Genomic DNA, 18,915 nt, shown 5'->3' with positions numbered 1-18,915 from the left:
TGCATAGTCAGAATTGCTGGAGTCAAAGTTTAATGTTTTCTTTGAAAGAGGTTTATCTTTGCTGGCATTCTTCCCATGGACTCTCCTCGTTTATCTTCCTGGAATATATGATTAATTATCGTGGCTTGCTTCGGGACTCTTTTGTTTTGGTTTTCTTTTTGCCTCATTATTTACTTTTGTGACTTTAAACTGTGCCTAATAAAACAGTGAAGTTAAGTTGAAGGCATTACCAGACTTTAATATATGTTTTGGGTTTGGGGTTATTTTGAGAGACGACAGGTCATCACAGTCACCTTCCATGACTTGTCTTGCTTTGCCTGCCTTGTTCTTCTTTCCTGATAATTTCCTTGTACTCACCCCAACTTTAAAGGGATATAGCAGATTGGGTAAGATAAGACTAAATTGCTCAGGGACTCTTTGTCTTCTGCAGCCCTTAGTAAGACTTGCCACTTTGGGAAAGGATGATCTGTTGGGAAAGTAGTATCTTCTGGTGACATCTGTCATGAAACCTGCCAACTTGACTAGGCCAAGAAAGCACCTTGCAATGCAAAGCATGATCAAATGCCATCCTTGCCCAAGCAGCAAGAACAAACCTCTGCAAATCATGCTTATGGTTGTGCTTCAGAAATAAAATAAGGTTGATATGTTTTCTTAGATGTTTACTCCAAGGGACTGCCAGCTTTGTACTGCACTAGCACTAATTTCCCCATTTTGCATTACAAAGATCAGATTCCATTTTCAGTTTAGCAGTTCTGTTTCCATTTTTTTTGCATACCTTGAACATTGAAAGGCTCTAGAATGGCCTGCAGCAACTATTGATATGCCCACCATTCTTATTGTCCAGGACAAGAGACAGAGACATACGACTTCAGCAACAGAGTGGTCAATGTCTGGAATACTCTACCTGACACTGTGGTATCTTCCCCAAACCCCAAAAACTTTAACCTTAGACTGTCTACTATTGACCTCACCCCTTTCCTAAGAGGTCTGTAGGGGGCGTGCATAAGCACACCAATGTGCCTACTGTCCCTGTCCTTTTGTTTCTTTTATTTTTCTTATATGTATTCATAACTATGTTTTTACTTATACCTATTATCTTGTAAGCAATTGACAAAAATAAATAAAATAAAATAAACATGTAGTTTTCAATGTCTATTTTTAATAAACTCATGGAGTATTATAAAATCAGATTGAATTTGTAGCTTCCCATAAAAAAAAATTATTTTCTTTTCTAGTGCATTCATATTTTCTTCTAGTGAAACAAATATTTTGGTTAAATGAATTCCTATAAGACACTAATGCTGTTTCTTTAATATTGAATGCCTGAGCTGAGAATTTCATATGTGCACAAAACTTCATTCCAGACCTGGGAAAATAGCCCATTCCTAGGAGCCAAATCAATTATTTAGCTGTCACTAATATAAGGAAATGAAAACACATACAGTACTTCATATTCCTGTGCTGGAGGATGGTTATAAACATCTCCTTACATTTAAAAGAAGGTCAATATGTAATAATAAAAAACAATTTCCGGTATTTTACCAATAGCCATCTGCATTTTTGTACTTCCATATTTCCCTAGTCTCTGGTGGGCCCAGAGAGACAAATTACAGATTGAAAGATTTTCTAAAATCAAATCACCTGCTGCTTCCACAAGTCTTTTTAGTGAAAGTTTAGTATTTTCCTTAACTTAGAATCAAAAATATGTGTTCATATAAAAAATTATTGTTTTTGTATTTAAATATTCTTACCTTCTGGCATAATTAAAAGTATTTCCTAAATATTTTTGCAAGCAAATATTGTTCCTTAAAAAGTTATTTTGCTATCCAGATGCATAAATAGCAGGTCCAACCTTAAAACATTTATTTTGAAAAATTACATGAATTATAAAATTCCTGATTACATAAAATAATGCACGTGCTGCAATAGCAACCAAGTTTTCAGGATTAAAAAAATTTCAAGAATAGATGTGCATGTGCAATGATATTCCCCATATAATAAGTTCGGATACTTTACTATTTTAAATATTTGTGTGTGCCTTTATGTGTGTCTGCCTTTGAGTTAGTTTGGATTCCAGGGGAAGCAGCTGATAAGATTTTTGTAAATGGTTTCTTCCTAAGAGTGAGAGAAAGATTGACTAGGTCAAAGCCATCCTAAGGTGGGATCAGAACTCTAAAGTTTTTCAGTTTTTAGCCTGCTGCCTTATCTATTATACCAGATTGATTCACTCAGTGATGATTAGCTACTCTCGTGTCAGAGTCTCTGTGAAGAACCTGTGTTAACAACATGTATAATGTCTGGCCTCATTAGGTTTAAATAGTAGTCAACAGTAGTTGCAAACTACACTACACTTTTGAAGTCTTTGAAAGCAACAAGCTCCGGAACAATAAGATTTAAGATGGACAAATACTGAGAGAAAATATGTGAGTTATGAAGGTTATAGCCAGGGCTCTAATTTTAATATTTTTCCCCTCAATTGCCACACAATTAAATATCCCACAGCAAAAAAACCCTTCCTTTAAAAAAATCTTGTATAAAAGTTTGTCCACCAAGAAGATTCTTTGCAGCCAGAATAAACTGAGCCCTTAAAAACAGCCAGGTAGATATGGGGCAGTGAACTGAACAGAAATAATTAAATAAGATACATAATAGATAACAGTACTATTAAAAATATATTACTTTGAAATGGTTGGACCAAATGCAGTTCCATCATCCCCTTTCCTTTTATTTCTTCCATTCCCCATGTTGAAATTGTGGCCCTGCTGGTCAGTACTCCCTTTTTCTCAAAGAAAGAAAGAAAAAAGAAATAGCATTTGAAACTCAGGAATGAAGCATTGCTTCTCATCTCATCTCCCAAGTATGCATGGATACAAATAGGGCTATGTTGTACATTAATTTCCCCTGACAATTCTGTTTCTTCCCTGCCTGATTAGTTTGTTTACATAATTCATGTTGTAAAACTGTTGCAGTGCTTCCTCATTGTTTTCATTTAGATCAGAATTTTCCCAAGAACATAGGAGCTTTTTAAGAAAAAAAATAACACCTCAGCAACATTCCCTTAATAAAATATGAACTTCAGTAGAGTAGTCATAATCAAGACTCCTGGTTTATTTGGGGGAAAAACAAAGCTTGAGAAGGGATTAAAGAGTTAAGAGCTAGGTAAAGAGCTAGAAGGCTAAACTCTTTTAAATGACAGAAAATATTTTTAATCTTTTTTTAAAAAAAAAAAAGTAGCTAAAAGCAACAGAAGGTAAAAATATGAGTCTAACAATATTTTAAAAATCTGGCTACTTAAATTCTTCAACCAAAATGCCCATTAAGAAATAACAAATTTCAGTGTCCCTATTTAATATTCTTTTGTATCTTTAAATCTGATTTTCATTAGGCAATCTTTTAAGTAAGGGATCTTGTTCTATGATGTAAATCATGTAGCTATTCTATTTAAATTGGGAGAAGCTAATAGTTAGGACTGAAACCATGCAAGTCTTTTCAGAATAATAAATATCCAGTCTTTCATTTTAACAGATTTATATTCTAGATTAGAAGAAGCAGTTTAAATATGTAAAAGAGAAATATTTTAATTTGGTCAGTCAGGCTAAAAAAATTATCTTCCCTTATACCAAGGTACAGATTAACCAATTATATAAAAGAGGTCCAGTCATTCAGTGGCTTAAAGACGCTGTATTTGCCAGCCTGAAAGGGTCAGCTCTCTGTATTCCAGCAGTTCAAGCCCTAGCACTGCATGATGGAGTGAGCTCCCATTATTTGCCTCAGCTTCTGCAACCTAACAATTTGAAAACATGTAAAAATGCAAGTAAATAAATAGGTACCCCCGTGGTGAAAGGTAAATGGCATTTTGTGCGGTAGCAAGGAACCAACTGGCACTGGACCCACCCGAATGCAAGGCAAAATTGGTGTAGAAAGCCCTGGATAACACTGATACCTGCAAAATGTTGTTAGCCACCCTCTGTATGGAGCTAGCTTACCCCCTGCAGTGGACCCCGAATAGCACGTGAGTGAAGTAAACAAACTGGCAATCCTAAGCAGCCAACCTACTAATAATAACACTGTAGACTTCCTGGCTCTCAATGTATAAACACCATATGCTAAATAAATAATAACATGTTATATACACTATAATTCATTTTCATTTGTAGGAGATTTTATGTTATACAATCATAATTAAATTGGTAGAACATTTTATAGTAAGTAGTTAATCAATGAAGATCTGATATGTCTTCGTATTTTAAATGATATGCTTCGTTAATAATTTATTAAGTTAAAAAAACAAAGGTTGAAACAAAGGTTGAAAAATGCAAGTCCTATATGCAGTAACTCAACTGTATTCAGTAAAGTGGCATGATATATTTTTGTGAAGCACAGTAAAGGCTTATCAAAGAATTTCTATACAGATACTAATTCATTTTCTGTCAGGCATTGCTGCTTATAAAAAGTTCAATTTTGTTTTGTATCACGTATATTTTGCCTGTAGAAAATCCACACACTCCAGTTATACATGTTGAAGATAGAGGAAGAAGTAGATATCAACCACTGTCTGCCAACCACTGTCTGCCACTGTTTAGCAGCAAGTTGAATGGTTTTATGTAGAGCTGTGGTGGCACAGTGGTTAGAATGCAGTTTGGAGGCTGATACTGCCTACTGCCAGGAGTTTGATCCTGACAGGCTGAAACTTGACTGAGCCTTCCATCCTTCCGAGAACAGTAAAATGAGGATCCAGATTTTTGTTGGGGCCCTTAGAGAGTGCTGTAAAGCACTATGAAGCAGTATATAAGTCTAAGTGCTATTGCTATGTGAGAATAGTAAAAAATACTGCCAGTAAAATAGTAAAAAATATGCCAATAAATCTTCACAATAAATCACATCTTTATATCATTCCAAATCATCTCTACATGGCCTGATCGTTCTAGATTTTTTTTAAAATCAATACAATGTAGAACATGTTCTACCTAATGAATTAAACGTGAAGTCCACATTATTTTATCTGTAAATAATGATGCTGTTATGGAAATAAAATAAAGTTCCACAGGTGATGTAATTTGTATTTATGTTTAATGTTTTAATAACAAAATGACCTATATTGGTACACATGACCAATTTGCATCATTAGTTTAGAAAGAAAACTAATCTATTACATATATTATTGTAATATGTTATATTTTAATACTCTTTGGTCTAAATATATACTTAAATATATTTGTTTTCTGAGGTTCTCGCGGGTATTTGTATGTGGATCTTTGGTTATTCGGGTTTTCTCCCGCGTAAGATTGGCAGTATCTAGGCAACGTTTCAATGAAGTCTCATTCATCATCTTCAGGCTTGTGTCTTCGGCTCTGTGCTTCTCAGATCTGAGAAGCACAGAGCCGAAGACACGAGTCTGAAGATGATGAATGAGACTTCATCGAAACGCTGCTCAGATACTGCCAATCTTACGCGGGAGAAAACCTGAATAACCAAAGATCCACATTAAATATATTTTTATATAGAAAAAATATAGAAATATAGAAATTATATTTTCTGCTGAAGAAAAAATGGAATTTGAGGAAAATAATGTGGGCATCCATCCATTTTAAGTTTGGCTACATTGACTTGTTTCTTCAGTCCACCAAGCACACGGTTCCCTGGAGAAATAAGGTCCAGGATAAGAAAAAAAATGGTTATTCATCACTGTCTTAACTGCTTTTTCATTTACATTTATTTAATATCAGTCCAAATTTTTTTTTTAAAAAATGTTTGTGGGAGATTTCTCACCAAAATATTACTACAGGTAGTTCTAAACTTTAAAACACAATTGAGCCCAAAATTTATGTTCCTGAGTGAGAAATTTGTAAAGTGAATTTTGCCTCCTTTTACGACTTTTCTTTCCACACTTGTTAAGTGAATCACTGTAGTTGTTAAATTAGTAACATGGTTAAGTGAATCTGTCTTTCCCATTCACTTTGCTTGTCAGAAGGTTACAAAAGGTGATCACATGACTCTAGGATACTGCAACTGTCATAAATGTGAGTCAGTTGTCAAGTATCCAAATATAAATCATGTGACCATGGGGATGCCGCAATGGTCATAAGTATAAAAAATGGTCATGTCCCTTTTTTCAGTGCCCTTGTAACTTTGAACAGTTACTAAGCCAACTGTTGTAGTCAAGGACTACTGTAATCACATTCCTTGAATTAGGACATAAGATACCCCGCCAGGTACCTTAATTAGACCACGGCTCAGTTTTATGTAAGTATATATGGCATGGAAGATGTGGCAAGAAGTGGCATCTAAATGAGAAATAATAATTGGAATTTATAACAGATTCTTCTTGAACCTTGTGATTTATGGAACTTTTTGTTAAGACATTTTATATTCAACTTGTTCATAACAGGCAGCAGTCCTCAAGACAGTCCTAGAAATTTTTCTCCTAGTGCCTCAGCCCACTTCTCTTTTGCACGAAGGTAAGAAAATATATGCTTATAATGTCAGAAATATTATCAGAAAAATATTTTGATACTATCTTTAATGATAATGCTGATGGTTTGACTGTTTACTGTTAGCTTATTTAGTAGTTTCTTGATTGGATATTGTTTACATCTTGATTTTTGATCTGATGTCAATCTTGATTTTAATCTATGCTGATCTGGGTGTTGATTGCTAGTGGGGAGGTGTTTTTTTTTTTATTCCAACCAAAGAGAATCCACAACCATTCCTATCAACACTGACAGTGCAAACCACTAGAATATAAATTGAGAGCATATCTTCTAGCACTGATAATGTTACCTAGTTCGGTAATAAAACGTTTGTAAGGAACAACCAAACTCAGAGAGCACAAAGACCCTTCATTTCAACCCTAAGCTATAAATATTCTCCTTTGTTAATGAGATACATAATCTTTTGCAACAAGCTCTATTGCAAATTATGTTATGGTAACCTGCCACTGTCTCTCTATAAGATGTTGTCTAAACTCACCCATTCCATAAGTAGAAAACAGGTATGCATATAGAATAATACTGATTGAAATATAAACAAAAATAAATAACAGTGAAATTTGATGCTAAAATAATTTATATTCTTGCTCTATATATAGTTGAATAACCTCTTTTCCCCTTCTAATAGTGCTCCCTATTGAAATATTTAAAAATCAACATAATTTGGGAGCAATTGATGCTTATCTGATGCCTGAACTCAGTTGATTCAATCAATTGATTCAATTTGTCCCATCTTCACTATGTGACAAAAATCAAATTAGAGCACCTCCATAGCATTATCAAAAACTTCATTCACAGGATACTTGAATAAATTTTATAAATAACCAGGGAAGCCTGGAAGAATTAGAAATTTGTATCATTCAGTTCAGTATCTCTTTGTACATCAAAAATTGTTAACATTGGTAGTCAGATTTTCTTTGTTAGAGAAATCAACTGTAACAATTAATCCCACGTTATTTGAAGATTCTGTGTAACTTATCCATACTTTAAAAGTTGTCCTTTTGTATTTCTTTCTAATTATATTTGGTACAATTACATTTGCAGTCATGGGCATCGAAATGAAAGGTAACTATCTCTAACCTGTACAAGCTGTGCTCACTGTTGTAGCCATACCTGTGCAAGGCTGAATCGGTCATCACAGCAAGTCCAGATACAATCTGCAGCTATTCTGTATTCTGCCTGCTTCTTTTGCCTCATAGAGAGAAAACAAGGAGTGCTTGTGTGGGGTGTTTCTGTGTTTCTTTTCCATGTATGTGTATTTAAACTGGATTAGGCACATATCTTTGTGGTAGATAAAGTGTTACATTCACATGTAGGACTAAATATACCTGTGTTTCTGCATGCTGAATTCTGAACAATGTTGAGCAAAGATTTCTTATATGGTAGTTATATCATTCATATTATGCATGTAATTTGCTGTACAGTCTAGCTTGGTTGAGTTTCCTGATTTATGTATTGTTGATATTTGAGCATAATATTGCTTGGCAGTAGTGAAATTTAAAGCATAAGCAACAGCTATATATGTGTTAGATAAATATTTAGACTGTGACTGGGAATGAAACTAGGTTGGTAGTTCTATGTCTCAAATTTCATTACATGTATTAAAGATCAAAAAAATGTTCCATACGATCAATATTTTGCCAAAAATATAATCTCTGTTGCATTTTTCAAATAAAATAATTATTATTCTGGATTTACTTTAACTGTCAATCTACATGTGTTATATTTAGTACGTAGATTGTGATGGTTATCCACTGTTTTCTCTATTTTCTTCCTAGTCAGCATTTTGAATTGGCTAATCAGAATGATGAAGTCTTCCATTTGTTTCCAAACATTTGCACATGCTTTAAAGAAATGCACTGAATAAGGCTTGCTTATAATGCTGTATTTTCCTTTTGGTCAATATTGCATAAACCCAATTTGAATATTTTGGCATGGTAAAATTGCAGTTGTATTTTGTGACTAAACTCAAATACACTTTAGGACTGATGGACGGCGTTGGTCACTGGCATCTCTCCCTTCTTCTGGGTATGGTACAAACACTCCCAGTTCAACAGTTTCAGTAAGTGATTTCATATTGGCTATTTTCTGTCACATATTTTCAGATTCAGCTGTTTTAGAAAACTGGGAAGTTTTGGGTAGTATTGACAAATAAAGAATGAGCTCTGTCTCTCTGTCTGTCTCTCTCTCTGTCTCTGTCTCTCTATGTATGTATGTATGTATGTATGTATGTATGTTATTCAGCTTTGTTCGAGTATTTTCCCATTTCATTATAGTTGTGCTTTTAAAGTTGTAGCAACATTTCGGCAAAATCTCATCTGCCATCATGAGACTTGTATATTGTGTTCGTCTGTGAGTCAGGCTTTCACAGCCGTTTCTGTTTTAAATTTGGTGCTAGCCTACTGCTGTGCCAGAATGGTTTTTTTCTTCATCCTGATTGGTTGGGAGTCTTGGACTGTGTTTATTGGTCTTGGAGTTTGCTGTGTTCTGCTTGATTGGTGTTTCTAATATCTTCTGTCTGTTTTGTAGTGTTTTTTTGTCTTGATTGGCTGGAAACATTGTGTTTCCTTTATTGGAGGCTTTTAGTGCATTTACCCAAAGCCAAGCCGCACTAAAAGCCTCCAATACAGGAAACAGAAAGGGCTGTGAAAACCTGACTCACAGACGAATACAATACGCAAGCCTGATGATGGCAGATGAGATTCTGCCAAAACGTTGCTACAACTTTAAAAGCACAACTATAATGACGTGGGAAAATACCCGAACAAAGCTGAATAACATACATACATACATACATACATACATACATACATACATACATACATATAAAATAAAACCTGCTGAGAAGTTTCATCGTAAGTGTAGAGCTAGTTGTGTCATATTTTCTACTAGATAGATAGAAATTGAATGATGATGCTAGAAAATCCAGTAACTGGGTGTGTAAATTTCTATATTGGAATATCAGAAATGGGCTGCACATTCCAAGATCAAAACATTTTTAGCCAACATTTTGAATAAGATCAGAATAGCACTGGAACAGCTATATTTCAAGGTCAAAGCAGGATATTTTGCTTTCCAATAAATTTGAACTTAAAATATTTTGCACATTTTTACCACTTTATTCTTCATTTTCTATTTCTATTTATTATTTATTTTCTTTTATAAAAATTCTAGAAACATTATTCAAATAAAATTTAATTGGTCTGATTTAAATTAAATACTTATCATAATTTCAGTACTTACTAGCTCAGTCATCTATATAATTGCTTCTTTTCTTTCTATCTATTATAATGGAAATGCTGAAGAAAAGTCTGTGGTTTCTATGTTGATAGCATAGGTTAGTGGCTAGCCTCAATCTATCTAAAACAGTTTATAACTGAACAATATGAACCTGAAAACTTGTAATAGATAACTAACTAACTAACTAACTAACTAACTAAATGACATGATATAAGAAAGAGTATTTATTCTTATATGGCCACAATCACAGGTTATGTGAGTGAGAATTTCAATAATCTTAAATAGAATTTGTGAACACGTTGGTAAATGAGACAGAGATTTAAGTGACCTAAATATACAGCTGATAGATTAGTCCATCCATTAGACTTTGAATATTTTGAATACTTACTCTAAAAAATCTTGTGTTTGAGTTATGGAAGGTAAGATCTGTTTGTTGTAGTGAGAATTGTATGACATAGGTAGTCATTTTTGCATTGATAAATTTGAATTATTTTCCCTGAAATAAATCCATCTTTTAATAAAGTGTCATATTCATTGGAAAATATGCTTGGTTCCTAATATTATGCAATATTATCTTAATTACTCAACTTTATTAATATTTATTTTTATGATGAACAGTATTCAAATAAAGCAGAAGGAGTTATGATTAATTGCATCCCTCCATTCTTAGGTTATTTATCAAATTCTGCTATTTTAAAACTTTTAGAAAAATCTTACAATGAAGTGCTTTGGCAAGAGGTTTCCAGAGAGATTTTACATTATGTGCCATTGAAGAGATTCTCCACTAAATACTCATCAATTTGAAACTGAGCCAAGTTTATTTCACTAGAATATGTATGAGATAGTAAACATATAATTAAGAGAAAACCTGTTTTTCATTAATAGCTTTTTTCACAGTTAATTTTTTTTAATGTTATATTTTAAACAAAATCATAAATATGAGTAATTTTTCAGGAAGGAAACATTCTAATTTGTGAATTTAAATTCCAAGTGCTCTGATTTAGCACATTTTATGGTCAGTATGGAAAATATTAGAAATGCAATATTGTACATTTACATGTAAAAAGAAACTTCTTTGTATACTGTAACCTTGTTGATAAGTGAGAAGAGCAGATTTTTATTTTGACTATTGGTACAAATTAATATTTCACATGTTTATTGCAGTCATCTTGTTCTTCTCAAGAGAAGTTACACCAGTTACCATATCAGCCAACACCAGACGAACTTCATTTTTTATCTAAACATTTCTGTGCTACTGAAAGTATTGCTAGTGATAATAGATGTAGGACCACTCAAATGAGGCCACGATCCAGAAGCCTCAGGTAGGTTTACTTTTTTTTTAGAAGTATGACTTGTATCTTGGTATAGGAACTTGTGAAAAAATGATCGGAACACCCACACACACCCACACCCACACACCAATATTATTAATGAGATAATAATAAACAATAAACAATAATGCAATAATAACGAATATTATACTGGTGTTTGAGATGCCAGTAAAAATTTAACCCATCATGTTTTATATTGTTGTTTTAAAAGGAAAATAGATTCCAAAAGATACATTTCACTGTATAATTCTGCAGTATTTGTATAAAGTCTAGACTTTTACTGTTAAGTTTGTAATTTTTATTCTGGTGAATTTCTAGTCTAATAATCTTTAGAAACATGGTTAGCAATGGACATTAGAAAAAATGTATTATATAAGATATATTAAATATATCTTTATCTTAAACATATATTGAATGACAATGTAAATTATTTGAAATCTCCAAATTTAAGGAAAAACATGTAAATATATTTTGTTATTAAAACATATGAGTACTTTTAACTTTTAATAAAATACTGTATTCATGACTAGTAGAATACAGTGTATGGAATAGAGATTTTGCAGGCAAAAGCTATTCTTATGTTCGTGGTTCACTACTTTAATTTTATTGAATAGTAGCACAATATAATTGAACAGGGGACCGTAATTTGTGTGTCAGAATAACCAAGTCAATCTAATGCAAGCATGCAGTGAACCCTGATCAGATTTCTCTGGTATCATCTATTACTTTAATCAGAATTTAATGGAAGTATATAGATTTTGGATGAATGGGAAAAAGAAATATTGTTTGACAAGACAGGGCTAGATTGATAAAGGTAAGCTGATGTTTTATAATCAGGTCTTGCCATGATACATTCTGTTTGACAGAGAGGAATTTTAATCTGAGAAGAGATAAATATTGATGGTCCCATTTTTGCAATGGATACTTTATTTTGATGGATTTATAACTTACTCATTAAGTATTTTGATTAACATTTTAAATTTGGAATGAATAAAAGTCCACCTCCTACTATGAACTTTGTAATTGTGTGTGTTTGTGTTTCTATATACATGTAAATATTTTCTTTTATTAGAATAATTTTCCTGATAAAAATCCAAAATACCTACAAAATTCTTATAGTCTTAGTCTCCAGGTATGCCAAATTGTGGAGAAATCACAAAAAAGTAATCAATTTCATGATATTTATTTTATTTTATTTATTTATTTTTCACATTTCTGAACTATCCATCTTTCCCCGAGGGATATACTTTTTCACCTATTCATTGAATTCACATAAATACAGTACATTGTTTTATCAAATATTTAATGGTAATAATTTAAAAAAAAAACACAGGAACACTTGTTTGACTGTTCCTTTAATCGTACTTGGAATAAGTGTCACTTTGTTGAGTTGGGAGGCTATAGAAATTGAATAAATAAAATAAACCCAAAGGCAATAAAGAACATTGTAGCATTTTAATATCAGGAATAATATTAGGAAGTAAGTCTCAACCTTGGGAACTTTAAGATGGGTATATCTTGCCGGCCAAGGAATTCTGGGAGCTGAAGTCCATTCATCTATTTTAATTTATCCTGTATATTAAGAGGTAACCTTGCTTAAAAGTTTTTCTCTTAAAGTGTTATTCTGAACATTGCATAAGATAAATCAGAAGAATTTTACGGTAGCCTTTCTCCTTTTTGCCTAGTATAGTATTTATTAGCTATGATCTTTATTATAAGAAACAAAATATCAGAGCTGGCTTCAGCATATCTCTGTCCTACCAGTTCCTAAATTAATAATATTTTAATATCTTTATCAATATATGAATATGCCAAACTTAACTAGTAATAATATGAATATTGAATGGTTCATGAAATAATTGCTTAATAGTAGTCTAAAATTTTTCAATGTATTGGAATTTTTTTAGAAGATATTGTGTTTTATCTAATATGTAGACAATTTGGCACCATTAATAGAAAGTTAAAACATTAACAGGTTTCAGAAAACTGCAAACTTGCAGGAGAAAAAAAGGAAAAGTACATTAAAAAAAGATAATGCTATAAGTTAACTGTATATGTGTGGTAGGTGCAAAGTACTAATAAAACATAGTCAAAAATTGGCAATGAAACAGCAACCAAGTAAAATAAGATATTGTTGGCAGATTGGAAAAATAAACAGTACCTGGTCCCATTATTTGGGCAGATTGTGACTTGTAATAAACTGACTGGCTATCAGTGGAAAATATGGACTATAAATTTTAAGTTAATTTAGAATGAGATTCAAGGGTTAATGTCTTTGCTTGCAGTCCTGGACGTCCTCCTGCCTGCTGTGATCATGAAATTATTATGATGAACCATGTGTACAAAGAAAGGTTTCCTAAGGTAACAAAAATATAAATTGTATCTAGTGCTAATTTCACAAGAAAACCATATGAAAAAACATTGTGTTATGTTTCAGATTAAAATAATCCCAGATAGCTTTGTTCTTTTAAGTTCCAGAAAAGGTAGTTACTTTTGACTTTTATGTTAGCATTAAATTGTAAAGATTTCCTTATTGACATGGCAGGAATATATATCTGGAATCAATAAGTCTATATATACTATACATACGTACATTTCCTAATTTATAGGGTTATATTTTATTTATTTTTAATAGTTTTTTTCAAATATTTTAAATAGTTTTATTTTTGTGTGTGTTATCTTTATAGCTTTATTATTAATATCTGATTAAGTTCAGTGTTTTATTTATAATTCAAAGGTAAATTTCTTGGTTTTTGCCTGTGCTTTTGTGCAATATTTGATTTAGAAGCTTAAGTTCATTAATACCTTGATTAAGTCTAAAAAACATAAATTATACAGGCTACTGCTCAAATGGAAGAAAGGCTTCAAGAGATTATCACCAACCATTCTCCTGAGAACATCCTTCCTTTGGCAGATGGAGTGCTCAGCTTCACCCACCATCAGATCATTGAACTGGGCCGTGATTGCTTGGATAAATCTCATCAGGGTCTTATTACCTCACGATATTTCTTTGAATTACAGCACAAATTGGATAAACTCCTACAAGAGGTATAATCAATTAAAGTTTCATAAATTGCTGAGCAAAGATTATTTATTTGTTTTGTGCCTTCAAATCACTGTTTACTTCTGGTGACTGCCTGGACTAGTCCCTGCTGTTTTCTAGGCAAGGTTTTTTCAGAAGTAAACATATTTTTTTTTTGACATTTTGGCTAGTAGATATTGATTCCATTACAGTTTTTCAAGACTTTTCTTTGGCATGGAATCATTGTCAACTACTCTGCTAGTTAATATTCGTTAGATGTTTAAAATTTATGAGTAAATTGCATGAAGGTTTCATAATTTTGGAAGTACTTTGCATGTCAGTGTATTTGACTGATTGGAATAATTGTTTCTATGTTTTATAGGCAAATGAGTCTATGTTACCCATTCCAATACAATGTCAACAAATATTTCTGAAAAGTATGGTTTTATGTGGTAAATCAGCAAGGAGAAACATATTGAAATAATGCTTCAGTTTTTACCTAATGCTTTAGTGCAGTGGAATGATTTTGATATTCTTAATTTATGGATAAGGTTACCATTGATTCCCAAGCACATTTATAAACAGTATCTTTAGAATCAAATGGCATTTTTATGGTTCATTTATGTATCCTCTATTTTCTGTCTGATTTACTGTGTTTATCAACCATGTAGTCTTGCAAGAAAGCCCGCTGTTTTTGGAACTAGACTGTGGGAATACAGTTCAGTATTTTGGTGATACATTTCAGTCAGTCCCCAGCTGTGACATTCAGTGATGGCTGTGTCCCCTGCTGCTTGGCACATTGTGATTGCAATGCATGGCCTAGGGAAGTCACAAGGCATTTGAACAGTTTTGTTTAGCTGACATTTCAGGAGTTCTCAGGTCAAGGTTAACTGAGTTTTATTGCTGGCATTTTTTCACTTCACAAAAGCTTTGTTCATAGTTTCATTTAAGCCTTTGATACTGATAGTAATATATTTGGTATGTAGCTTTTAGTAGACAGATATCTCTGAAATTTTGACAGTTAAAATAATTTAGCAATTTCTTCTATTATTATAATTAATTAATGTTTGGAAAAGCTGAATTATAAACTAATTAAATCTATTCAAAATCTGTTATTATTTTTATCTTAATTATAAATATTTACAAACTTTTTATTCATGAACAATACAAATGTTTTAAAACCAAATGTCAAGGAGTGACTTGTAATCTGTTTAATTCAATTCCATATCCAAATAATTGTCCACCACTGGAGATTGTAAGTAGTGTGTGGGATTTGAACTTCATCCTGAAACTGCTTTGAAATGAAGCAAAAAAATGTCTTCTTGAGATATGAACAAAGGCATATAAGAATATTTCACCCAGGAAAAAACATGGTGGGGGTGGGGTTGCATTTGTTAGATTTTTGGAAGTCTACTCTTACAAGTCAGTTTTGGATGCAGTACAAAATATAGAATTTATTTCCCCATTTATCTCACTTAGATCATTCATTTATTGTTACTTCTCTAAATTTAAGGGTATTTTGGGGGCCACATCCAAACTTTCTGGCGTCACACATTTTGGTAGAACTGCCCTAATATATCAAATCAGTAGAGGTCCTTTCACATTATGTCTATTTCTATAATTTCTTCTCTAGCTCTCATTGTTAATTTGGACTAAGATGTTTATCTCTCTAGGTATTAACTTCCTATACCATAGAAATTAACAAATGATAAATGGTAAATATCAATCAATAATTTATGCTAAACAGTAATTGTTCACTTACGAATATATTGGTTTTCTCGAATGTTCAAGATTGTTGAGATAATGTTGTAATAATATAGTTTATTTAATTCATTATATTTAGTGTATCATATTAGTGTTTCTTTGTGTCCATGTTTAATATCAAGACTATTTTAATGCTTTTTAACAGGCCCAAGAACGATCAGAAAGTGGAGAATTGGCATTTATTAAGCAGCTTGTTCGAAAAATACTTATTGTCATTGCACGTCCTGCTCGTTTACTTGAATGTTTGGTAAGATTATGTTTGCTTTAGATAACTTTGACAGCTAGTGAAGTATAGCATATAAATCATAAACATAAAAGTTCATGTATTGATTAAACTTAAATAGCATTAAATATACACCTGTCCAATAAAATGAGCAATTTCCTGTATTAATAATGATGAGGACTATCCTTGGCTCTGGCTGAAAATAGGACAACTTTATTACATCTGATTTAATAGATATCTAACAAATGTTCAAAGCAAATACTGGATTTGCAGGCTCTTTAGGGTCTGCCAATTGTCAGTAATATTAGTAAGAAAGTGATGAATCTGCCATGCTTTGTCCTGATACATTGCTTAAAAACATGACAATACCTTGAATAACATTTGGGACTTTGATTAAGACCCAGATACTGTCAGAAACAGATAATATCTGGCTAATATAAGGACAAACCATATTACTTATGGACATACTACTTATGTCCTGTAATGCATCAGGATATAACTGTGTACATACTTATGATAACATTGAGGTCTAAATAAATCTATTACACAAAAAATTTCAACTAGGAAATATATTAAAAATTTGGCAAAGAAAACATACACAATTTCAAAGAATGAATGCAATATAACTTGAACTTACACATCTATTTTTTTAAAAAATGATTGGATTGAATAACTCTAAGGAAAAAGGAAATTTAATCATCAGATGATCTGGTGAATGTTAAAATAACAATCAAATTCCTTATAATTCACTGTTATATTTTACACTTTAGAGTTTACAGAAAATTCTGTATGGGTAAATGGCCTTGTAATGGGTCCTTTATGGTTCATAAACATTTCATTACCAAACTAAGTTTTATTTTATTTATTTATTTATTTGTCAAACATGTATGAGAAAACAAGTATAAGTATGAACATAACATATAAACATATAAGTGTATACATAATAAATGAGTATGAATAAATGGGAACTGTAGGACAATAGACACGCTGGTACACTTATGCAGATCTCTTAGGAATGGAGTGAGGTCCACGGCAGACAATTTAAGGTTAAAGTTTTTGGGGTTTGAGGATGTAACAATAGAGTCAGGTAGTGAGTTCCAGGCATTGACCACTCTGTTGCTGAAATCGTATTTTCTGCAATCAAGTTTGGAGCAGTTTACTTTGAGTCTGTATCTATTGTTTTCCTGTGTATAATTGCGGTTGAAGCTGAAGTAGTCGTTGACAGGTAGAACATTGTAGCAGACAATTTTCTGTACTAAGCTTAGATCAGACTTTAGGCGCCATAGTTCTAGGTTGTCCAGGTCTAAAATTTCGAGCCTGGTAGCATACGGTATTCTATTGTGAGCAGAAGAGTGGAATACTCTTCTCGCTCAGTTGTATTAATGTCACACACACACACACACACACACACACACACGAGATAGATTAAGTAAATTGGGGACTTTTTTGCCAGAAGTTTAATTCTATTTTTTCTTCCTATTCTCCACTTCAGAAATTATATGTAGCAGTGGTCATGTTTATAGGAATTGCTATACATAAAGTTGTTTTTATAAAGAATCAGTCAAAAATAACAGCAACCATAAAACAGAAGTGGTTCTTTTCCTGCAGCAAGAAGTAAGTTGATGTCTACAAGGGTAAGGATAAAATCTCCAATTCATGTTTACTTCCTTTTCCATTAGGAGTTTGATCCAGAAGAATTTTACTATCTTTTGGAAGCTGCAGAAGGCCATGCAAAAGAGGGGCAAGGTATTAAAACTGACATCCCTCGATATATCATAAGTCAACTGGGTTTGAATAAGGATCCTTTGGAAGGTATGATAATATAATAATGTAATAAACACAAATGATTTTTTTTATTTTGATCATTTTTGGGGTATTACCATTTTTACTAATCTTGCATATTTCAATATATGTATCTAATACATCACGGGATTTATTTCCAAACAGACCTTTGATAGACAAAATAAGTTAAAAGATTAAGCTCATTCTTTGTTCATCTCAGAAAACAATTGATGAGTTAGTCAGGGCTTAATATCAACTTTTTCAAAGAAGGCATATGGGGGCAAGATGTTTGATAATGTTGTCAAAGCTGGAATGAATGAAAATCTGATCAGATTGTAGGCCATGATAATGAAGCATGATGAAAATGCAAAATTACAGTAGAACACATCAAAACATTAATAATTGGGGCAATTTTTAATTATGTTCATGTAAAAACCTGAAAGAATTTATTGGACAATTAATGAAGTAGAAGTACAAATTGAAAAAGAAACAATAACATCTGTCTCATAAAAATAAACTAGTTTTATAATAAAATTGAATGTAGCACAAATGCACTTCACTGTGCATATTCTGTTAACTCAGAATCATGAATATTTGGCAAATTGAATGTTTATATTTTGACTTAATGCTTTATATTATTTGCCATTATGGAAATAGGTATCCAGGACAATATAGTTTTATTTCTATGTAATGTTCAATTAGTATTAATAATAGTTTGTTGAACAAGCAGTAGTAGGTTTATGGGTTTATAAATTATGCTAGGGCAAAACAAATTGCATTTTGTTTTGTTTCATCTATCATGCTTGAACCATAAGGTTCAGGTTTATCTAGCTTACTTGAATCATAATATATTTTATTTCTTCTTCCATCATAAAAGTTTAAAAGCAATCACAGCTTCATATTGTTTTGAAATTAGACACATTCATTTTGATTTTTACAAATCCAGAATTTCAATCACAATGTCTTTATTTGTACATTTTAAAAAGAAAATGTGTTATGTAAGTCTGAATGTCATGTAGCCTACTTACCCCACATTGTAGCATCACATTCTAATAGAGTGTGTAA

General features: G+C 32.2%; 1 protein-coding gene across 12 annotated transcripts in view; it reads left to right on the top strand.

The window, feature by feature from the left end:
- The window catches only part of MAST4 (microtubule associated serine/threonine kinase family member 4), a 210,049-nt gene that overhangs the window by 155,709 nt on the left and 35,425 nt on the right, over nucleotides 1-18,915 (top strand). For 7 of the 12 annotated variants that reach the window (XM_087927216.1, XM_087927214.1, XM_087927211.1 and 4 more), the window contains 8 exons: nucleotides 6,389-6,458; nucleotides 7,533-7,553; nucleotides 8,472-8,550; nucleotides 10,893-11,050; nucleotides 13,345-13,420; nucleotides 13,898-14,107; nucleotides 15,991-16,092; nucleotides 17,748-17,880. In XM_087927216.1, the coding sequence (XP_087783342.1) occupies nucleotides 6,389-6,458; nucleotides 7,533-7,553; nucleotides 8,472-8,550; nucleotides 10,893-11,050; nucleotides 13,345-13,420; nucleotides 13,898-14,107; nucleotides 15,991-16,092; nucleotides 17,748-17,880 (849 nt within the window). The remainder of the gene's footprint in view (nucleotides 1-6,388; nucleotides 6,459-7,532; nucleotides 7,554-8,471; nucleotides 8,551-10,892; nucleotides 11,051-13,344; nucleotides 13,421-13,897; nucleotides 14,108-15,990; nucleotides 16,093-17,747; nucleotides 17,881-18,915) is intronic. The other 5 variants (XM_087927213.1, XM_087927212.1, XM_087927215.1 and 2 more) reach the window with 1 other exon arrangement.

This window comes from Pseudonaja textilis, chromosome 2, assembly GCF_049901715.1.
Source record: "Pseudonaja textilis isolate UNSWEBS1 chromosome 2, rPseTex1.2, whole genome shotgun sequence".
Classification (NCBI taxonomy): Eukaryota; Metazoa; Chordata; class Lepidosauria; order Squamata; family Elapidae; genus Pseudonaja; species Pseudonaja textilis.
This window is presented reverse-complemented; position numbering and strand designations above follow the sequence as displayed.